At 44.0% G+C, this 24,244-nt stretch overlaps 1 protein-coding gene across 2 annotated transcripts; it reads right to left on the bottom strand.

Moving 5' to 3' along the window:
- Positions 1 to 77: 77 nt before the first annotated feature.
- LOC106594603 (serine protease FAM111A) lies at positions 78 to 21,883 on the bottom strand. Of its 2 annotated transcripts, XM_045712064.1 has the most exons (6): positions 20,897 to 21,883; positions 19,235 to 19,278; positions 16,270 to 16,332; positions 3,064 to 3,099; positions 1,037 to 2,837; positions 78 to 1,000 (listed from the first exon to the last, which is right to left on the bottom strand). In XM_045712064.1, exons 2-5 carry the CDS (start codon positions 19,271 to 19,273, stop codon positions 1,077 to 1,079), a joined length of 1,899 nt encoding a protein of 632 aa, XP_045568020.1. In that variant the 5' UTR covers positions 19,274 to 19,278; positions 20,897 to 21,883; the 3' UTR covers positions 78 to 1,000; positions 1,037 to 1,076. The 2 variants fall into 2 exon arrangements, with proteins under 2 accessions (XP_045568020.1, XP_045568019.1); XM_045712063.1 differs by having other exon boundaries at positions 78 to 2,837; positions 20,897 to 21,880.
- Between the last annotated feature and the right edge of the window lie 2,361 nt (positions 21,884 to 24,244).

Genomic DNA, 24,244 nt, shown 5'->3' with positions numbered 1-24,244 from the left:
CACCATTGTGTGGTCACAGTCATGTGATCAGACACACCATTGTTTGGTCCACTTGCAATAAGAAGCAATAAGCAAGCTGTAATTGTCACATTTATTGATTAGTCTGTCACTAGTTTTATGCATGGTTGTTTTCATTTCATGAGTTATAACAATTTCAACATGATACAGAATTCCAATGTAATAATAGTTACCACATTGTATCCATGATTAACTTTAACAAGCTACATTGTCAAAACCAAGAAAGCAGAATGATGGATCCATGAAGTAATATAATAATATACCATTTAGCAGACGCTTTTATCCAAAGAGACTTACAGTCACACTGCATAAAATATTGTTTTGTAAGTATGGGTGGTCCCAGGAATCTAACCATCCTCTACCAACTGAGCTACAAAGGACCTGAAGTTACTGGGAAGTCACCGTCTCAGAAGAGTACAAAAGTAGTGAGCCATGACTATTCAACATGACTCTATTCCACATGATATTTTGAGACACGTTAAAGCAAAGACAAGTGATCAAAATGTAGAACAAAAATAAAACCATATTTAAATTGTTACAATCTGATCTAGGTAGATGTCTTAATCTATTAAATGTTTATTTTTGCAGGGAAGGCCCACTGAGACCAAAGTTTATTTTTCAAAGGAAACCATGCTTCACAGAAATGCAGCGTACTTCATAAGGAACAGGTGATGAGAATTACAGAAAACAAAGGTGCATGAGAGATAAAACAATACAAATGATAAAAAAAACATGTACCTTTGACCTAGGACAAGTAATCTATCAATGCCCAAAAGGCACTAGTGGAATGGTTGAACAGAAATACTGACATTACAGTATTTGCAGCCTACCTCTGAATTCTAAATAGACATTGTTGTGTTGTTCCCAGGTCAACCACTGGGTGGCATTGTTGTGTTGTTCCCAGGTCAACCACTGGGTGGCGTTGTTGTGTTGTTCCCTGGACAACCACTGGGTGGAATTGTTGTGTTGTTCCCAGGACAACCACTGAGTGGCATTGTTGTGTTGTTCCCAGGACAACCACTGGGTGGCATTGTATTAGCTGTATTTGCAACAATCTCCTACGACATATCCATAGGCTCATGACCACATGTTTTGAAAAGAGCCTCAAACAGGAAGAGGTTTTTCTGTGCCTCTTCCTGAACTCTTGTCAAAACTGCCTGATTGTTGTCCTCCTTCAAACGGATGACAAAGTTCTGTAATATGGTGAACAGAGGGAGGGCGTACTCTAACACACTCTGTGTGCTCTGAGTGCGCTTATCCTTATAGTCAAAGCCACCAGTATGCATGCCAAACACTCGACCAAGGTCATCGAAGACTGGAGAGCCAGAAGATCCATGGAAGAAGGAGGTGTTATAGGTCACAAAGTCGTCCTTGTTCTCCTGCATCACGTCCTCGTAGCGCTTTTTGTTTTCTTCAACGGCATCATTTATTGTGAAGATTGCATGTCCATTTTCCCGTTTATATTTATTCGCAGCCTCCTCTCTTATTTCACTGCCAATGATGGAGGTGGGGTCCATTTGTTTCACCAGTCCACCTGGGTGTCCAATGAGGCAGGCCCCACCGCATGCTGGAACTGGGCCATATTCACGGAGGAGACCAGGAGGGACCTTTTTCTGTTGCTTGTTTTTCGGAGGTTCCATCTCCAGTATGGCATAGTCCATGTAATGTTTTCCCTGAAGTCCATGTTGAAAGTCGATCAGCAGGGTTTTTGCTTTGATCACGTTCACATCGGATCCATTTGGATTTTCATAGTTGAACTTCACAGATACGTCAACTAACAGCTGCATGTTTTTTCTTACATTTTCACCAAACAAATGTCCATTTGTTAGGATGTAGTTATCAAACAGCACGAAGCCTGTCCCCTGAACACCCTGAACACCCTCAACAATCACCTGACAAACGGAGGCACCAAGTTTAATCAATTTCTTCACTCTGTGAACCTCCGAGAACTTCTGTCTGATTTTCCCGAATTCCTGCTTCATCAGATCCAACTCTTCAGGAAGTGTCTTCTTTTGGCTGTCCTCCCTCCTACTTTCCATCTGCTTCACCAGATCATCAAACTGGTTGCGAAGGATCGTCAATATTTCACCATGGCCTGGCATGGGATTGCTTTTCCGTTTCTGCTTTGTTCTCGAAGAGGACTCCCCTACATCTGATGTTTCAGTTGTTAGCGTCGATGGAGTCATCTGTGTTCTATCTCCTTCAGAGTTTACAAGGGTTTTTATTGTGGAGTCCGTTTCCTCCTTAAGTTGTGTCAGACAGATTGCAAAGCTTCGATTATTAAGGTTTTTTACTATTTGCCCCATTGAAACCTTGCTCCCTGTTAATCGCTCAGAGAGCTGACATTTTTGTTCAAACACAATGTTAGAGAAGCGCCCATCATTTCGTAGAGCCTTCTTCACTTCATCCTCCTGTTTTGCATAGATACATAGAGGTCCGTAGGACCGAAGATGTTTGTTTCTAAGTATTGGTTTTGATATGCTGTTTTTCCCTCCTGTTGTCTCAATAGAGAAAGTGACATAATTGTCTGTTTCCTCATCTGTGTCCCCTGCAGTTTCATCTGTGGCATATGTGGCCATCTCAATAGTGAGATGGTCATCCTCTTTGATCAGCCAACATGGAAAGTGCTTCACTATGTACCCCTTATAACTCTTGATGACAATGTCTTTCCCTTTCAGTGTCTTCTTGTCCTTGAATGAACCCGTTTTAAGTGCTCTCAATAGTGTTCCAGGTTTGGTGCACAAGATTTCCTCGTTGGTTACGTTAAGAGTTGAGCAACTGAAGAAGAACACGTGACTGTGTTTCGTTTCTGGATTAATCTGTAAAAGAAAATCGAAAATTGATTTTGGCATCAATATGCTCATGTTACTGATGTTACTAAAATGGTGAGCATAAAGTATTCTGAGATACTCTGCAGTATATTTTCATCATATTGAGAAACAGTATAAATATATACAGACAAGATCCCTCTGTCCTTGATTGCTGATGATGCTTTTATTATGTGACCCATCAAAGTCATGCTTAAACTAAAATAACTTCACTTACATTGCTCTTAAGCGGCTCAGACTTCACCACTTGGACCTGTGAAATGATTCAACATTATTATGAAGTCCATTGGTTGATAAGAGGTGTCATTCTATCAATAGTGCCTCTTGGGTAATTTGGTTTAAAACAATAACAATTTGTTTAACCTAATTGTAACATTGTCATAAAGAGCACGTTCAACTTCCTAAAATAACATGTTTTCCCATCTCAAGAGGTTAAAGGTAGACTCAGTGCGAAGGCTCTCTTTTCAGTTAAAGGTAGACTCAGTGAAATGACGTAGCAACGAGCAGCTGACTAGGTATCCCCTTTCCCCTTCCCCAGCTCACCTGTTTTTTACACTATAACTATTAGATGTTTCATGTTTCTTTTGAAACATTTTTTATAAAGGAATAGTTTCACCATTTTCAAATGAGAGTTCAGTTCACGTACGTACCAGGGTTGATCTTGAAATTAGGGAAAATTGTAAATTCATCACTAATCACGTTATATAATGAAACATCTTCAAAAATGACTGTCATAGCAACAAAAGCTTAACAATGATAGTCAAAACGTGGTGTAATGTTTGGGTTAAAATGTTCCTAGAAATAGAAAGAAAACATGAGGAGGGACAAATGGCGTCTTTATTTTAGCAAATCTTTATGCAAAATCAGATTTATAGAACTTTCCATTTGGGACTATATCAAAGCACAGTTCATTTAATATAACAGGCTTTTAAAATGCAATATTGATGCACACTTCTACTTAAAATATAAAAAGGGCAAAAGGCACTCTACTTGTGAGAACGACCGAGAACAGGTAGACGGAAGAAGAACAGGGAAGAAGACGGCCCAGAGAGGGCTTTCAATAAAGACCCAAACACAAGATAAACCAGTACCTTCTCTCTTTGGCTTGTAAAATAGTCACCCTACCGGTGGTTCACAAGAACAAGCCAGATCCAATGGTACTCAATGACCAGCTAAGCTTTGGTTAAATGAATCTAGAAAAATCAGTTGTGATAGTGTAGTAGCCTACTGCTATGGCAACCACGTCTAAACCAGAGACTGTTGGTGATCACTGCACATATAGGGTACTGTATAAATGCCCGCCTACCTAACATACCTGCCCCACGCTCAACTTCTGGAAAGGTCCTGTCTAAACCAGATGGTAGTAAATCAATAAAGCAACTGGCTTTTTGGTCAAGCTATAGAAGGTAATGGAGACTAGTTAAGGATCATATCACCTCCGCCCTACCTGTCACCCTAGACCCCCTTCAATTTGCTTACCGCCCCAATAGATCCACAGACGACGCAATCGCAATCACACTGCCCTATCCCATCTGGACAAGAGGAATACCTACTGTATGTAAGAATGCTGTTCATTGACTACAGCTCAGCACTCAACACCATAGTACCCTCCAAACTCAGCTTGAGACCATGGGTCTTGACCCCGCCCTCGACTTCCTGACGTGCCATCCCCAGGTGGTATGGGTAGGAAACAACATCTCCACCCCGCTGACCCTCAACACTGGGGCCCCACAAAGGTGTGTTCTCAGCCCTCTCCTGTACTCCCTGTTCACCCATGACTGCGTGGCCACGCACGCCTCCAACTCAATCATAAAGTTTGCTGACGACACAACAGTAGTGGGCCTGATTACCAACAACGACGAGACAGCCTACAGGGAGGTGAGGGCACTCGGAGTGAGGTGTCAGGAAAATAACCTCACACTCAATGTCAACAAAACAAAGGAGATGATCGTGGACTTCAGGAAACAGCAGAGGGAGCACCCCCCTATCCACATCGACGGGACAGTAGTGGAGAAGGTGGAGAGTTTTAAGTTCCTCGTCGTACACATCACGGACAAACTGAAATGGTCCACCCACACAGACAGCGTGGTGAAGAAGGCGCAGCAGCGCCTCTTCAACCTCAGGAGGCTGAAGAAATTTGGCTTGTCAACAAAAACACTCACAAACTTTAACAGATGCACAATCGAGAGCATCCTGTCGGGCTGTATCACTGCCTGGTATGGCAACTGCTCCGCCCACAACCGCAAGACTCTCCAGAGGGTAGTGAGGTCTGCACAACGCATAACCGGGGTCAAACTACATGCCCTCCAGGACACCTACACCACCCGATGTCACAGGAAGGCCAAAAAGATCATCAAGGACAGCAACCACCCGAGCCACTGCCTGTTCACCCCGCTATCATCCAGAAGACGAGGTCAGTACAGGTGCATCAAAGCGGGGACAGAGAGACTGAAAAACATCTTCTATCTCAAGGCCATCAGACTGTTAAACAGCCATCACTAACATAGAGTGGCTGCTGCCAACATACTGACTCAAATCTCTGGCCATTTTAATAAATGGATTTAATAAAGGTATCACTAGTCACTTTAAACAATGCCACTTTATATAATGTTTACATATCTTACATTATTCATCTCATATGTATATACTGTACTCTATACCATCTAGTGCATCTTGCCAATGCCGCTCGGCCATCGCTCATCCATATATTTATATGTACATATTCTAATTAATTCCTTTACACTTGTGTGTATAAGGTAGTTGTTGGGGAATTATTTGATTACTTGTTAGATATTACTGCCCTGTTGGAACTAAAAGCACAAGCATTTCGCTACACTCACATTAACATCTGCTAACCATGTGTATGTGACCAATAACATCTGCTAACCATGTGTATGTGACCAATAACATCTGCTAACCCTGTGTATGTGACCAATAGGATCTGCTAACCCTGTGTATGTGACCATAAACATCTGCTAACCATGTGTATGTGACCAATAACATCTGCTAACCATGTGTATGTGACCAATAGGGTCTGCTAACCATGTGTATGTGACCAATAACATCTGCTAACCATGTGTATGTGACCAATAGGATCTGCTAACCATGTGTATGTGACCAATAGGGTCTGCTAACCATGTGTATGTGACCAATCGGATCTGCTAACCATGTGTATGTGACCAATAACATCTGCTAACCCTGTGTATGTGACCAATAGGATCTGCTAACCCTGTGTATGTGACCATAAACATCTGCTAACCATGTGTATGTGACCAATAACATCTGCTAACCATGTGTATGTGACCAATAGGATCTGCTAACCATGTGTATGTGACCAATAACATCTGCTAACCATGTGTATGTGACCAATAGGATCTTCTAACCATGTGTATGTGACCAATAACATCTGCTAACCATGTGTATGTGACCAATAGGGTCTGCTAACTATGTGTATGTGACCAATAACATCTGCTAACCATGTGTATGTGACCAATAGGATCTGCTAACCATGTGTATGTGACCAATAACATCTGCTAACCATGTGTATGTGACCAATAGGGTCTGCTAACCATGTGTATGTGACCAATAACATCTGCTAACCCTGTGTATGTGACCAATAGGATCTGCTAACCCTGTGTATGTGACCAATAACATCTGCTAACCATTTGTATGTGACCAATAGGATCTGCTAACCATGTGTATGTGACCAATAGGATCTGCTAACCATGTGTGTGACCAATAACATCTGCTAACCATGTGTATGTGACCAATAGGGTCTGCTAACCATGTGTATGTGACCAATAGGATCTGTCACTTCCGGGTTTGGAGTGAGTGGTCGTGCTGCACTTCGCTCCGCAGGTAATATTACATTTCATTACATTACAACGGTTTGATTTGTTTGATCTGAGCAATTTTAGCTAGCTACATAGCTGTCTTTGTATCAAAGATAATTGTGTAGTTTAAAGTAATTATCGAGGTTAGCAAGCCAGCTATTTTTGTCCGCCGCGACGCCGTTTTCCAAACTTAGTCAACACACTTAGTCAACACCACACCACGCCACACCCACTGCTAGCTAGCCAACTTTTACCGACTAGCAGCACTGTAGAAAGTAATTCATTACAACGGAACGATTTGATTAGTGTAGTGTTAGCTAGCTACATAGTTGTCTTTGTCAGTTGTCTTTGCTGTCTTTGTATTAAAGATAATTGTGTAGTTTAGAGTAATTATCGAGGTTAGCTAGCCAGCTATTTTCGTCCTCCGCAACGCCATTTTCCAAACCTAGCCAACTTTTACCGACGAGCAGCATTGTAGAAACTAAATACATTACAAAGGAACGTCTTGATTAGTGCTAGGTTAGCTAGCTACATAGTTGCCTTTGTATCATGATAAGGTGTAGTACAGAAACTATCGAGGTTACCTAGCCAGCTACACTTTCAAACAGTCAACAACGCAGCCACTGCTAGCTAGCCTACTCCACCAGCCAGCAGAACTGTATCATTTTAGTCAATAAGATTTTTGCAACGTAAGCTTAACTTTCTGAACATTCGAGACGTGTAGTCCACTTGTCATTCCAATCTCCTTTGCATTAGCGTAGCCTCTTCTGTAGCCTGTCAACTATGTGTCTGTCTATCCCTGTTCTCTCCCCTCTGCACAGACCATACAAACGCTTCACACCGCGTGGCCGCTGCCACTCTAACCTGGTGGCCCCCGCGCCCACAACCCACGTGGAGTTCCAGGTCTCCGGCAGCCTCTGGAACTGCCGGTCTGCGGCCAACACGGCAGAGTTCATCTCAGCCTATGCTACCCTCCAGTCCCTCGACTTCTTGGCGCTGACGGAAACATGGATTACCACAGATAACACTGCTACTCCTACTGCTCTCTCCTCGTCTGACCACGTGTTCTCGCATACCCCGAGAGCATCTGGCCAGCGGGGTGGTGGCACTGGAATCCTCATCTCTCCCAAGTGGACATTCTCTCTTTCTCCCCTGACCCATCTGTCTATCTCGTCCTTTGAATTCCATGCTGTCACAGTTACTAGCCCATTCAAGCTTAACATCCTTATCATTTATCGCCCTCCAGGTTCCCTTGGAGAGTTCATCAATGAGCTTGACGCCTTGATAAGTTCCTTTCCTGAGGATGGCTCACCCCTCACAGTTCTGGGTGACATTAACCTCCCCACGTCTACCTTTGACTCATTCCTCTCTGCCTCCTTCTTTCCACTCCTCTCCTCTTTTGACCTCACCCTCTCACCTCCCCCCCCTACTCACAAGGCAGGCAATACGCTTGACCTCATCTTTACTAGATGCTGTTCTTCCACTAATCTCATTGCAACTCCCCTCCAAGTCTCCGACCACTACCTTGTATCCTTTTCCCTCTCGCTCTCCTCCAACACTTCTCACTCTGCCCCTACACGGATGGTATTGCGCCGTCGCAACCTTCGCTCTCTCTCTCCCGCTACTCTCTCCTCTTCCATCCTATCATCTCTTCCCTCTGCTCAAGCCTTCTCCAACCTATCTCCTGATTCTGCCTCCTCAACCCTCCTCTCCTCCCTTTCTGCATCCTTTGACTCTCTATGTCCCCTATCCTCCCGGCCAGCTCGGTCCTCCCCTCCTGCTCCGTGGCTCGACGACTCATTGCGAGCTCACAGAACAGGGCTCCGGGCAGCCGAGCGGAAATGAAGGAAAACTCGCCTCCCTGCGGACCTGGCATCCTTTCACTCCCTCCTCTCTACATTTTCCTCTTCTGTTTCTGCTGCTAAAGCCACTTTCTACCACTCTAAATTCCAAGCATCTGCCTCTAACCCTAGGAAGCTCTTTGCCACCATCGCCTCCCTCTTGAATCATCCCCCCCCTCCTCCCTCTCTGCGGATGACTTCATCAACCATTTTGAAAAGAAGGTTGACGACATCCGCTCCTCATTTGTTAAGTCAAACGACACCGCTGGTCCACTTCCTACCACTGGTCCTGCTCACATTGCCCTACCCTATGCTTTGACCTCTTTCTCCCCTCTCTCTCCAGATGAAATCTTGCGACTTGTGACGGCCGGCCGCCCAACAACCTGCCCGCTTGACCCTATCCCCTCCTCTCTCCTCCAGACCATTTCCGGAGACCTTCTCCCTTATCTCACCTCATTCATCAACTCATCCTTGACCACTGGATACGTCCCTTCCATCCTCAAGAGAGCGAGAGTTGCACCCCTTCTCAAAAAACCTACACTCGATCCCTCCGATGTCAACAACTACAGACCAGTATCCCTTCTTTCTTTTCTATCCAAAACTCTTGAGCGTGACGTCCTTGGCCAGCTCTCTTGCTATCTCTCTCAGAATGACCATCTTGATCCAGATCAGTCAGGTTTCAAGACTGGTCATTCAACTGAGACTGCTCTTCTCTGTGTCACGGAGGCTCTCCACACTGCTAAAGCTAACTCTCTCTCCTCTGCTCTCATCCTTTTAGACCTATCTGCTGCCTTTGATACTGTGAACCACCAGATCCTCCTCTCCACCCTCTCCGAGTTGGGCATCTCCGGCGCGGCCCACTCTTGGATTGCGTCCTACCTGACAGGTCACTCCTACCAGGTGGCGTGGCGAGAATCTGTCTCCGCACCACGTGCTCTCACCACTGGTGTCCCCCAGGGCTCTGTTCTAGGCCCTCTCCTATTCTCGCTATACACCAAGTCACTTGGCTCTGTCATATCCTCACATGGTCTCTCCTATCATTGCTATGCAGACGACACACAATTAATCTTCTCCTTTCCCCCTTCTGATAACCAGGTGGCGAATCGCATCTTTGCATGTCTGGCAGACATATCAGTGTGGATGACGGATCAGCACCTCAAGCTGAACCTCGGCAAGACGGAGCTGCTTTTCCTCCCGGGGAAGGACTGCCCGTTCCATGATCTCGCCATCACGGTTGACAACTCCATTGTGTCCTCCTCCCAGAGTGCTAAGAACCTTGGCGTGACCCTGGACAACACCCTGTCGTTCTCCACTAACATCAAGGCGGTGACCCGATCCTGTAGGTTCATGCTCTACAACATTCGCAGAGTACGACCCTGCCTCACACAGGAAGCGGCGCAGGTCCTAATCCAGGCACTTGTCATCTCCCGTCTGGATTACTGCAACTTGCTGTTGGCTGGGCTCCCTGCCTGTGCCATTAAACCCCTACAACTCATCCAGAACGCCGCAGCCCGTCTGGTGTTCAACCTTCCCAAGTTCTCCCATGTCACCCCGCTCCTCCGCTCTCTCCACTGGCTTCCAGTTGAAGCTCGCATCCACTACAAGACCATGGTGCTTGCCTACGGAGCCGTGAGGGGAACGGCACCTCCGTACCTTCAGGCTCTGATCAGTCCCTACACCCAAACGAGGGCACTGCGTTCATCCACCTCTGGCCTGCTGGCCCCCCTACCTCTGCGGAAGCACAGTTCCCGCTCAGCCCAGTCAAAACTGTTCGCTGCTCTGGCACCCCTATGGTGGAACAAGCTCCCTCACGACGCCAGGACAGCGGAGTCAATCACCACCTTCCGGAGACACCTGAAACCCCACATCTTTAAGGAATACCTAGGATAGGGTAAAGTAATCCTTCTAACCCCCCCCCCCCCCTAAAAGATTTAGATGCACTATTGTAAAGTGGTTGTTCCACTGGATATCATAAGGTGAATGCACCAATTTGTAAGTCGCTCTGGATAAGAGCGTCTGCTAAATGACTTAAATGTAAATGTAAACGCTAACCATGTGTATGTGACCAATAGGATCTGCTAACCATGTGTATGTGACCATTAACATCTTCTAACCATGTGTATGTTACCAATAGGATCTGCTAACCCTGTGTATGTGACCAATAGGATCTGCTAACCATGTGTATGTGACCAATAGGATCTGCTAACCATGTGTATGTGACCAATAGGATCTGCTAACCCTGTGTATGTGACCAATAGGATCTGCTAACCATGTGTATGTGACCAATAGGATCTGCTAACCATGTGTATGTGACCAATAACATCTGCTAACCATGTGTATGTGACCAATAACATCTGCTAACCATGTGTATGTGACCAATAAAATTTGATTTGATTTGGTTGAGGGCCCAGTGAGTGTCTGCCAGCCCATCAATCGGTCCGTATCATTGGCCCTGTGTTTTGGGATGTAGATGTGGACATCCACCAGGATCTGGAGAGGGAACCTGCCACCTGCCCTCCGGAGCACATCTACGTCTCCACGGGGGTAAGAGATCGGTTGCTGACTTGGGCACACACATCCCTCGCCGCTAGACATCCAGGCATCAACCGCACCACTCAATCCGTTTCTGAGAAATACTGGTGGCCCACTTTGGTGCAGGACGTCGAACACTATGTCAACTCATGTTCAGTATGTACTCAATCTAAATCTCCCCTGCACTCTCCAGCAGGGAAACTCCTTCCCCTTCACGTGCCTCAGCGTCCCTGGTCTCATCTTCATTTCATCACTGATCTCCCCTCTGATGGTTTCACCACCATTTTGGTGGTTGTGGACAGATTCTCTAAATCATGCCGTTTCATCCTTCTCTCTGGTCTCCCTACTGCTCTCCAGGTCTCTGAGGCACTGTTCCAGCAGGTCTTCCAGTACTATGGCCTTCTAGAGGATATACTCTCCGATCGTGGACCCCAATTCACATCACGTGTATGGAAGGCTTTCATGGAGAAGCTGGGGGTCACGGTCAGCCTCACTTCCGGGTACCGGCTTCAATCTAACGGGCAGGTGGCGAGGAGGAACCAGGAGCTGGGGAGGTTCCTGAGGAGTCACTGCCAGGACCTGCAGGGGGAGTGGTCACGATTCCTTACTTGGGCTGAATACACCCAGAATTCATTGCGACACTCCCACCGGGCTGACTCCCTTCCAGTGTGTTCTGGGCTATCAGCCGGCCCCTGGCTCCGTGGACCCTGAGCCAGACCGACGCTCCTGCGGTGAACGTGTGGTTCAGGTGCGCAGAAGAGGTATGGAACGATGCCCACGTGAGACTCCAGCGCGCCATCCTGCCGTCAGAAAAACCAGGCGGATCACCACCGCAGTGAGGCTCCACTGTTCCATCCTGGTGATCACGTCTGGCTCTCCACCAGGATCCTCCCGCTCCGCCTGCCCTGTAAGAAGCTGAGTCCCTGGTTTGTGGGGCCGTTCAAGGTCCTCCGGAGGGTCAACAAGGTAATTTACAGATTACAACTCCCCAATCTCACCATCTTTTAATTTTTCCCTCCTCAGGCCGGTGGTTCCTAGTTCCCTGGCTGATGCCGTCCCTCATGACATCCCTCCGCCTCCCTTGGACATCGAGGGGAGCCCCGCCTATGCCGTCAGATCACTCCTGGACTCCCAACGTCATGGAGCGGTACGGGGTTCCGGTGGACGACATTCTAGATCCCAACATAATCCGAGAATTCCACCGTCCTGAGGACTGATGCTGGAGTCGCGCATCAGGGGGTAATGTTATGTCTACTTCCCCTCTCCGGTGCTCGACGTTGCCGGTCTACTAACCAGTGGTTCTGGCAACCCATCTTTACACACACCTGCGTCTCATCATCAGTCACACCTGGACTTCATTACTTCACGATTACTTACCCTTTACATTGCACTCTGTTGTTATCAGTCACACCTGGACTTCATTACTTCAAGATTACTTACCCTTTATATTGCACTCTGTTATTATCAGTCAGCAGGTAGTATTGGTTGTTTCCTTGTCAGACGTTTCTCTTGTTTTGTATCGTTCCATGTTCGTTATTATTAAACTCACTGCACCTGCTTCCTGACTCCCTGTGTTGACGTTACACAGACACATTGCATATGCTACAGAACAACAAAATGGAGCCCTTTACCTAGCCCTTCTCCCCTTGTCTATAGGAGTAACACACGCTGTTTAAATGGCCCAAATGTTGATTTAGACCCTTTACCTAGTCCTTCTCCCCTTGTCTATAGGAGTAACACACGCTGTCTAAATGGCCCAAATGTTGATTTAGACCCTTTACCTAGTCCTTCTCCCCTTGTCTATAGCAGGGACACACGTTGTCTAAATGGACCAAATGTTGATTTAGACCCTTTACCTAGCCCTTCTCCCCTTGTCTATAGCAGGGACACACACTGTCTAAATGGCCCAAATGTTGATTTAGACCCTTTACATAGCCCTTCTCCCCTTGTCTATAGCAGGGACACACGCTGTCTAAATGGCCCAAATGTTGATTTAGACCCTTTACATAGTCCTTCTCCCCTTGTCTATAGCAGGGACACACGCTGTCTAAATGGACCAAATGTTGATTTAGACCCTTTACATAGCCCTTCTCCCCTTGTCTATAGCAGGGACACACGCTGTCTAAATGGCCCAAATGTTGATTTAGACCCTTTACATAGTCCTTCTCCCCTTGTCTATAGCAGGGACACACGCTGTCTAAATGGCCCAAATGTTGATTTAGACCCTTTACATAGCCCTTCTCCCCTTGTCTATAGCAGGGACACACGCTGTCTAAATGGCCCAAATGTTGATTTAGACCCTTTACCTAGCCCTTCTCCCCTTGTCTATAGCAGGGACACACGCTGTCTAAATGGCCCAAATGTTGATTTAGACCCTTTACATAGTCCTTCTCCCCTTGTCTATAGCAGGGACACACGCTGTCTAAATGGACCAAATGTTGATTTAGACCCTTTACATAGCCCTTCTCCCCTTGTCTATAGCAGGGACACACGCTGTCTAAATGGCCCAAATGTTGATTTAGACCCTTTACATAGTCCTTCTCCCCTTGTCTATAGCAGGGACACACGCTGTCTAAATGGCCCAAATGTTGATTTAGACCCTTTACATAGCCCTTCTCCCCTTGTCTATAGCAGGGACACACGCTGTCTAAATGGCCCAAATGTTGATTTAGACCCTTTACCTAGCCCTTCTCCCCTTGTCTATAGCAGGGACACACGCTGTCTAAATGGCCCAAATGTTGATTTAGACCCTTTACATAGTCCTTCTCCCCTTGTCTATAGCAGGGACACATGCTGTCTAAATGGCCCAAATGTTGATTTAGACCCTTTACATAGTCCTTCTCCCCTTGTCTATAGGAGTAACACACGCTGTCTAAATGGCCCAAATGTTGATTTAGACCCTTTACATAGCCCTTCTCCCCTTGTCTATAGCAGGGACACACGCTGTCTAAATGGACCAAATGTTGATTTAGACCCTTTACCTAGTCCTTCTCCCCTTGTCTATAGCAGGGACACACACTGTCTAAATGGCCCAAATGTTGATTTAGACCCTTTACATAGTCCTTCTCCCCTTGTCTATAGCAGGGACACACGCTGTCTAAATGGCCCAAATGTTGATTTAGACCCTTTACATAGCCCTTCTCCCCTTGTCTATAGCAGGGACACACGCTGTCTAAATGGACCAAATGTTGATTTAGACCCTTTACATAGCCCTTCTCCCCTTGTCTATAGCAGGGACACACGCTGTCTAAATGGCCCAAATGTTGATTTAGACCCTTTACATAGTCCTTCTCCCCTTGTCTATAGCAGGGACACACGCTGTCTAAACGGCCCAAATGTTGATTTAGACCCTTTACATAGTCCTTCTCCCCTTGTCTATAGCAGGGACACACGCTGTCTAAATGGCCCAAATGTTGATTTAGACCCTTTACATAGTCCTTCTCCCCTTGTCTATAGCAGGGACACACGCTGTCTAAATACCCCAAATGTTGATTTAGACCCTTTACATAGCCCTTCTCCCCTTGTCTATAGCAGGGACACAATCTGTTTAAATGGCCCAAATGTTGATTTAGACCCTTTACATAGCCCTTCTCCCCTTGTCTATAGCAGGGACACAATCTGTCTAAATGGCCCAAATGTTGATTTAGACCCTTTACATAGCCCTTCTCCCCTTGTCTATAGCAGGGACACAATCTGTCTAAATGGCCCAAATGTTGATTTAGACCCTTTACATAGCCCTTCTCCCCTTGTCTATAGCAGGGACACAATCTGTCTAAATGGCCCAAATGTTGATTTAGACCCTTTACATAGTCCTTCTCCCCTTGTCTATAGCAGGGACACACGCTGTCTAAATGGCCCAAATGTTGATTTAGACCCTTTACATAGCCCTTCTCCCCTTGTCTATAGCAGGGACACACGCTGTCTAAATGGCCCAAATGTTGATTTAGATGTTGACAAATGTAACAGATTTTGACCATCACTAATGTTATGATATGTTTGGTAAAGTAATAAAGAAGGTGAAATGTTTCGGGACAAGTCTCTGAATGTCCTTGAGTGGCCCAGCATGAACCCGGACTTGAATCCGATCTAACATCTCTGGAGAGATCTGAAAATAGCTGTGCAGTGACGCTCTCCATCCAATCTGACAGAGCATGAGAGGATCTGCAGAGAAGAATGTGAGAAACTCCCCAAATACAGGTGTGCCAAGCTTGTAGCTCCATACCCAAGACGACTTGAGGCTGTATCGCTGCCAAAGGTGTTTCAACAAAGTACTGAGTAAAGTGTCTGAATACTTACGTAAATGAGATATTTCTTATTTTTCTATAAATTAGCAAACATTTCTAAAAAACTGGCTTTGCTTTGTCATTATGGGGTATTGTTTGTAGATTGATGAGAAAAAAAACAATTTAATAATTTTTAGAATGAGGCTGTAACGTAACAAAATGTGGAAAAGGTCAAGGGGTCTGAATACTTTCTGAAGGCCCTGTAGGTGTACACTGAATATATATACATGACTATTCAGAAATAAACTCATTGCACTTATTTTAACTCATAGCTATAGTATTTATCTATAGTATTTGTATCGTAGATTTGCAATAAACATTTTTTTTTATATGACTTAAAAGCAATATACTTAACAAATGGCAAATTTTATACATACTATTGGTATCATTTGTATGGCTCTACTTCCTGCTGGAGAGTAGTGACTTCCTACTCATGGTGGAATCATTTAGAGCTACAGAGCCTTCAGAAAGTATTCTATTCATACCTGTTGACTAATTCCACATTTTGTTGTGTTACAGCCTGATTTCAAAATTGATTCATTTTATGTTTTTTTCTCAACCATCTACACACAATACCCCATAATGACAAAGTGAAAACATGTTTTTAGACATTTTTGCAAATGTATTGAAAATGAAATGTGGAATAAGTCATAAGGGATAAGGGATATGAATACTTTCTGAAAGCTCAGTATGTTTCCAGCTCATTCATAGCAATATAGCATGTGCTTTTATAATATAATATAATATATTCCATTTAGCAGACACTTTTAGCCACAAAAGATACATTTCTCATTTAAAAAATAAATGTACAAAATTGTAAAAAATGATCTATTATCTTTTCCTTATATTATTAGCTGAAAACAAAACATAATATTGATCAAACCAATACTTCATGGTAGAAAACAAATGAATGTGTTATAAACATTATACTGACCATGCTATCATTAGGCTCAGTTATCTTCATCTTTGTAGCCATTTGATCTGACAGTGAATCACCCTGGAAGAGAAAAATAACAGGAGATTGAAGGTTCTAAAGAAAATACAATATGGACTTTCAGAATATCATGATAATATGGATACACATACACTACATGACCAAAAGTATCTGGACACCCCTTCAACATACACTATATATACAGCAGTATGTGGACACACCTTCAACATACACTATATATACAGCAGTATGTGGACACACCTTCAACATACACTATATATACAGCAGTATGTGGACACACCTTCAACATACACTATATATACAGCAGTATCTGGACACCCCTTCAACATACACTATATATACAGCAGTATGTGGACACCCCTTCAACATACACTATATATACAGCAGTATCTGGACACCCCTTCAACATACACTATATATACAGCAGTATGTGGATACCCCTTCAACATACACTATATATACAGCAGTATGTGGATACCCCTTCAACATACACTATATATACAGCAGTATGTGGACACCCCTTCAACATACACTATATATACAGCAGTATGTGGACACCCCTTCAACATACACTATATATACAGCAGTATGTGGACACCCCTTCAACATACACTATATATACAGCAGTATGAGGACACTCCTTCAACATACACTATATATACAGCAGTATGTGGACACCCCTTCAACATACACTATATATACAGCAGTATGTGGACACCCCTTCAACATACACTATATATACAGCAGTATGTGGACACACCTTCAACATACACTATATATACAGCAGTATGTGGACACACCTTCAACATACACTATATATACAGCAGTATCTGGACACCCCTTCAACATACACTATATATACAGCAGTATGTGGACACCCCTTCAACATACACTATATATACAGCAGTATCTGGACACCCCTTCAACATACACTATATATACAGCAGTATGTGGATACCCCTTCAACATACACTATATATACAGCAGTATGTGGATACCCCTTCAACATACACTATATATACAGCAGTATGTGGACACCCCTTCAACATACACTATATATACAGCAGTATGTGGACACCCCTTCAACATACACTATATATACAGCAGTATGTGGACACCCCTTCAACATACACTATATATACAGCAGTATGAGGACACTCCTTCAACATACACTATATATACAGCAGTATGTGGACACCCCTTCAACATACACTATATATACAGCAGTATGTGGACACCCCTTCAACATACACTATATATACAGCAGTATGTGGACAACCCTTCAAATTAGTGGATTTGGCTATTTCAGCCACACCTGTTAATGACAGGTGTATAAAATTCCGCACACAGCCATGCAATCTCCATAGACAAAGATTGATAGTAGAATGGCTCAGTGACTTTCAACGTGGCACCGTCATAGGATGCCACCTTTCCAACAAGTTAGTTGGTCAAAATTTGCCCTGGTTAACTGTTAGTGCTGTTATGGTGTAAAGTGGAAACATCTAGGAGCAACAACGGCTCAGCTGCGAAGTGGTAGGCCACACAAGCTCACAGAACAGGACCGGCGAGTTCTGAAGCACGTAAAAATCGATGGGTTGGAACACTCACTACAGAGTTCCAAGCTACCTCTGTAAGCAACATCAGCACAAGAACTGTTCCTCAAGAGCTTCGGGAAATGGGTTTCCATGGCAGAGCAGCTGCACAAAAGCCTAAGTAGTGTATGTGTATCCTAATGATAGCAATGCCAAGCGTTGGCAGGAGTTGCGTAAAGATCGATGCCATTGGACTCTGGAGCAGTGGAAACGCATTCTCGGGAGTGATGTATCACGCTTCACCATCTGGCAGTCTGAAGGACAAATCTGGGTTTGGCAGATGCCAGGAGAACTCTACCTGCCTGAATGCATAGTGCCAACTGTAAAGTTTGGTGGAGGAGCAATAATGGTCTGGGGCTGTTTTTAATAGTTTGGGTTAGGCCCCTTAGTTCCAGTGAAGGGAAATCTTAACGCTACAGCATACAAAGACATGTTGTGCTTCCAACTTTGTGGCAACAGTTTGGGGAAGGCCCTTTCCTGTTTCAGCATGACAATGCCCCTGTGCACAAAGTGGAGTCCATACAGAAATGGTTTGTCAAGATCGGTGTGGAAGAACTTGACTGGCCTGCACAGAGCCCTGACCTCAACCAAATCGAACACATTTTGGGATGAATTGGAACAGACTGCAAGCCAGGCCTAGTCACCCAACATCAGCGCCCGACCTCACTAATGCTCTTGTGGCTGAATGGAAGCAAGTCCCCCTGCAGCAATGTTCCAACATCTAGTGGAAAGCCTTAACAGAAGAGTGGAGGCTGTTATAGCAGCAAAGGGGGGACCAACTCCATATTAATGCCCATGATTTTGGAATGAGATGTTGGACGAGCAGGTGTCCACATACTTTTGGTCATGTTTGGGGTGGCAGGTAGTCTAGTGGTTAGAGCGTTGGGCCAGTAACTGAAAGTTGCTGGATCGACTCCCCCGAGCTGACAAGGTAAAAATCTGTCGTTCTGCCCCTGTGCAAGGCAGTTAACCCACTGTTCCCCGGTAGGCCGTCATTGTAAATAAGAATGTTCTGAACTGACTTGCCTAGTTAAATAAGGGTATAAAAATGTGTTGTTCCAAGTACATTCTATTATAATTTGTATTAGGCATCCTGAACAACAACTTAGATTTTTGAACAAAAAAGTAAATAGGATGTTTTTTTTGTTGTTTTATTTTACCTTTATTTAACTAGGCAAGTCAGTTAAGAACAAATTCTTATTTACAATGACTGCCCATTTTACACAAATACATGTACCACAATGGAGCCCTTTGTCAGTTTACAATAAAGAAAACTGAATTGCAGAGCAGCTTACATAAGATAACGAACGTGAACATAATTAAAAGGGAAAGACATTAACTTATTAACTTACATTGCTATCAAGAGGCTCAGATTTCACCGTGGCTGCCATTGGACCTGTGAAATCATTATTCAAAAAACATGATTTAATCTTTTATGGATGACAATAACAGGTAGATTGATGGGATTGATGGGCGGCAGGTAGCCTAGTGGTTAAAGCATTGTATTAGTAACCGAAAGGTTGCTAGATCGAATCCCCGAGCTGACAAGGTACAAATCTGTTGTTCTGTCCCTGAACAAGGCAGTTAACCCACTGTTCCTAGGCCGTCATTGAAAATAAGAATTTGTTCTTAACTGACTTGCCTAGTAAAAAACTACAAGATAAACCAGTACTGGTCTTCGGCTTGTGAAATAGACACTCCACAGGTGGTTCACAACAAGCATATTGCCAGCTCCAATGGCATTCAATGAGTTAAGTTGAATCACTCCAACTAGTAGCAAAGTAAGTTGTGATTGTGTAGTATCCTACAGCTATGGCACCCATTTACATGTTTATTTATTCTCCAAAAAGAAGTGACTGGCACACACAAGTGAAACAATTCATTCAAGAAATGAATTGATTGATAAACAGAGGTCTGTGATGGCTGTTAGTGGGACTAGCATCAACACAATGCCAAAGACTTGAGACTTTGCTTTCTTCAAACTTCTAATTCTGATTCTGGTGTTTCTTCACTAAATTCAAGCTCAACTTTTGTTGTTAGTAACTACAGCTATCATTGGTAACTCTCTAGGATAGTCTGCAGATGCTCAACAACAGACCGCTAATGTACTGCTGTTGTGTTCCCCTGATGTACAGACCACTGATGTTCTACTGTTGTGTTCCCCTGATGTACAGACCACTGATGTTCTACTGTTGTGTTCCCCTGATGTACAGACCACTGATGTTCTACTGTTGTGTTCTCCTGATGTACAGACCACTGATGTTCTACTGTTGTGTTCCCCTGATGTACAGACCACTGATGTTCTACTGTTGTGTTCCCCTGATGTACAGACCACTGATGTTCTACTGTTGTGTTCCCCTGATGTACAGACACTGATGTTCTACTGTTGTGGTTTATGATGATGATACTGTCTTGGTGTTTAAAGAAGAGGAAGCCCAGTGATCGGTTAAGAGACATCTTTTCAACCTAAAATGTGTATTTTTAACGTCTTGTGCTCATACTGAGGACTCCTTTGACTTTGTGCTCTTGTTTCTGAACCGAAACGGTGGTCAGGATGGTGGATCAGGCTAGCAACAAATTAGGAGTGTTTCAATGAATTGAATATAATTTAATGGACTCAAATAAACAAAGTTTACAGTGTGATCAAAAAGAAACACAATCACATATCAATTATAACATGGGTTCTCACTATAAGAGTAGACTAGTTTTCACTTGTCATGATAGATCAAATGTGATTTGAAGGGGGACCACATTTTGAATACGGATTCTCTTCCCCTTTGTTTCAGAACATTTTGTGAAATACCATTTCCTCCCTGTACATGCATCAACTTAATACAACTTGTAATTGTATTAATATAATGACCTGATATAAAGACATGAACACTAACACTTCTCATTGGATTTGTATAATAGAAACCTCACAGCCTACGATAACAATCCTACTGCCAGTGAGAATGTAGAGCCTGTTTGATAATGTTCTATTCAAAGTATTATGCAAATGTTTAGTAACCTACCTCTGTTACTGCGTTGGTTGATCTGAGATCTGTGTTGAAAGAGGAAGTTGTGTCAGTGATCATTGCTTTTATACCTGTACTACTTGCATATGTAGGTTCTTATTTTTCAGAGTAAATGACTCACGGACACTAGAGAAGCTTTAACCAAGTTTAATTCTTCCCAAAGGTTCTGTACAGCTGTAATCAGACTACCCAACATGTATCCCATCCAGATATTTATATCCCACTTAAGACAGTCCCTGTCTCCAATCCTTACAGTTTATTCCCAACAGGAAGAAGGTAACCAGATACTAAACCCTGATTACTCCCTTAAGGGGAACTGACCTCACCCCTCACACCTCACCTTCTGACCTCAACCCCTCCTTCACCTACTCCACAGATATCTGTCTTCCCTGTGTCAACACGTCGCTCTCCTCTCCTCCATCAAACACATTCCAAAGCCTTCTGGCTTTCTACAGAGAACCCTTAACTTTCTCCTTTGATTCTATGCTTCTTCTCTATCATTTATTTAATATCTCAATGTTCAAAATGTCGAACCCAACAGTATGTTTTATACCTGTACAATGATGAATATTAATAGACACACCCTGTTGAAAGGTACTGGCTACACCAGGTGTTTACCCAATGGACGGGCTCAAAGGAAAGCCATTCAACAGAATCCATGGAGCTGGTTCAAGATTATGATGATGATATTGTCTTGGTGTTTGAGGAAGAGAAATACCAGCAAAATATGGTTGAAAGATGTCTCGTCTTTCAACATATTTTAAGTCAATCACTGCCCTGAGGCATTGAGATAAGAGAGAATACAGTAGACGGCACGCGTCAAACGTTTGATTTATGACTCTATGTCCGGATGACTTGTGCATGCCCATATTTGGGCATCCGGTCAAGACATCCTGGCGGGAAGTTATCACGTGGTTATGCCCATATAAGGGCATCCTGTTCCTGTTGTCACGTGTTAGAGTGTGTTAATTTATGCATATATTGCATCTATTCCTTTGAAGTTGTCATAATGATTGATGTGTAGGTACCTCGTTGAACTGGTGGGGGGGTTGTATTTGAACATTTCAAAGAGGATGGACCCACACCCCCTATTTTATTGTCTTTAGGGCTGTTGTCTATGAAACAGGAATGTCCTGGGGGTATTGTAGGGGGCAGACGGATTATAAATAAGACCCAGAACAACACGTGCGGCCATGATAAACCACTAAAGAAATGAAACATGGATTTTGTGATCAGTGGCAAAGCAGTGATGACCGTAACAACGGGAGCAGGACCTCGGTTGAAACATAGAGAAAGGTCCGAGTATAAAGCAACAATATACGATGCGCCAAAAAGCGTTTTCTAAATATGTATAGAACCCAAATACCGCCCGCAACTGCCCTGAAAGATCAAGTGATGATGTCTAATGGACAGCAATGGGGTTATCAGTTTGATTACCCGGCCTGTAGAGTGAAACTATACCGTAGCCAAAGGAGAAGAAAATACAGACCAGACTTTAGGAGTGGACTACGGGCTTGAAGACTGGCAGGTGTTTTGCAAGGTGCTGTGTCCCGAACTGAGGGTTATCACAAAGGGGTATAAGCGTGTTCACGGGCTACGAGACCCGTTGGGAAGGTGCCCCTGACTCCTCAGGAAGAGTATTTCACAGGGTGAAAATACAAAGAAAGGACTTCCATGTAGGTGCGTGGAGTTCTATATCAGCAACGAGGAAATCTGCAACCAAAACATTCGTGATGGTGGCCTGACTGGGGATTTTAGGTTGCGCATGCTTATTCCTTTTAAAAGTTGGGATCTAATGGAATTGAAAATGTTAGAGGTGTTGGACGTTCTTTTTGTACAGAGCCAACAGCGGCAGAGCTTTGTTCGGCTAAGGAAGTGCATAATATATGCGAATCCTGAGGATTATGATTCAAATGAACCCCAAGAAGGGTCATCCTCAGAAGGGTCGGCCCCCCGAAGGGTCAGCCCCTGAAGAAAACTAAGTACGCGGCTGCGTTAACCACGACCTGATACCAAAGGACTGGTTCAACAATAAAAGGAGTGCCCATAAAGCCTCCAGTTCTTAATTTCAGCATATACCATGGATATTCATACAACATACCAGGACTCCGATACGTCTTGGGTGCCAGACCCTAAGGACTCTATGTCTCGCAGCCCCCCCATTCTACTCCCCCCAGGCAAGACCCCCGACATGTACACAGCCTGAGGATGTGTTTGATGGGGTGGTTAGTACTACTTTTGTGGACACCATCAAGGCCTCTGTAGCCGCACCTTTAGACGTGGTGATTGGAGAGTATATAAGAGAAAAATGCATCGGTTGTGAGATCAATCACCCCAGCCAGCATCCGTGTTTATATGAACCCCCAAGGTACTACTTCTTCAACCATTTTGAGGAGCTGATGAAAACACTGTGGACCAGCCGGTTTATACCTCCGCTGGTCAGAGCCCTGGAGTCTATGGGTCTTGTGCCGTCTATTCCCAGAGTTTACGGGGTAACTGAGGCTTTCCTACATGAACTGAAGGAGGCGATCTACAGCCACGAGAAACTCAAAGAAATCCGGCACACCCTGGTGGACGACAACAAATACAGGGAAGCTGTTTTGGCTGATGTGATGACTTTCTGGCTCAATAAACCGCAAGAGACGAGTAACAATACATATTATTTAGATGTAAAGCAATGGGTAACTATATGCATACGATGTTAGAGAATAAATACTTTCTTTTGGGAGAACTTACAAATGTTATGCAGCAAATTATTGAAAATAAAGTGAACAATGTATCATTCTACAAAACCCATAATACCTGGGCTAATGTAGAGCGTGTGCTAAAAATTGAGCAAATCATGAATCATGTACGACATACGGGCGAGAGCCTACAATGGACACAACTGGTATTCCGTCTTGTGGATGATTCTGAAGAACTAGAAACAACCTTGTCTAAGATTTTACTTTATTTGTTTGAAACACCGTTTAATTGTAACATGTATCATATGTGTTGTTTATATACTTATATAGCGGGTGTGTGTTTTAAAAATTCAGAGACACAAGCCTGTAAATCTAAACCAAATATACAGGATGTTGCATGCTTGGATCATTGAGAAAACGGGGACTAGTATCCTGAATTGTCTGTATACGTAATACTTGATGTTTGCATGAAATAAAAAAATGAAATGTTGTCGTTATTTGAAAGGGGCTCATTAACGTTATTGTACCTCAGAGGCAAGAAGGATGGCGGAGCAGATGTTGAAAAACATTTATTATACCCCCTCTAACCCAGGGTCTTATGGGGGTAAGGAGCGGTTACAGAGAGCTATAGCCGAAGAAACAGGTAGCAGGTTTGTCACGC

The sequence above is a fragment of the Salmo salar genome, unplaced genomic scaffold (genome assembly GCF_905237065.1).
Source record: "Salmo salar unplaced genomic scaffold, Ssal_v3.1, whole genome shotgun sequence".
NCBI lineage: Eukaryota > Metazoa > Chordata > Actinopteri > Salmoniformes > Salmonidae > Salmo > Salmo salar.
Note: the sequence above shows the minus strand (reverse complement) of the source record. Positions and strands in the feature narration are given on the sequence as shown.

What these genes read in the sequence shown, in the direction of transcription:
- LOC106594603 (XM_045712064.1), bottom strand. Translation starts at nt 19,273, where the DNA reads ATGGCAGCCACGGTGAAATCTGAGCCTCTTGATAGCAAT. An exon ending in CTGAGCCTAATGATAGCATG is followed by an intron (nt 3,100 to 16,269) that starts GTCAGTATAATG and finishes ATCATTTCACAG; the next exon opens with GTCCAAGTGGTGAAGTCTGA. An exon ending in CTGAGCCGCTTAAGAGCAAT is followed by an intron (nt 2,838 to 3,063) that starts GTAAGTGAAGTT and finishes TTTCTTTTACAG; the next exon opens with ATTAATCCAGAAACGAAACA.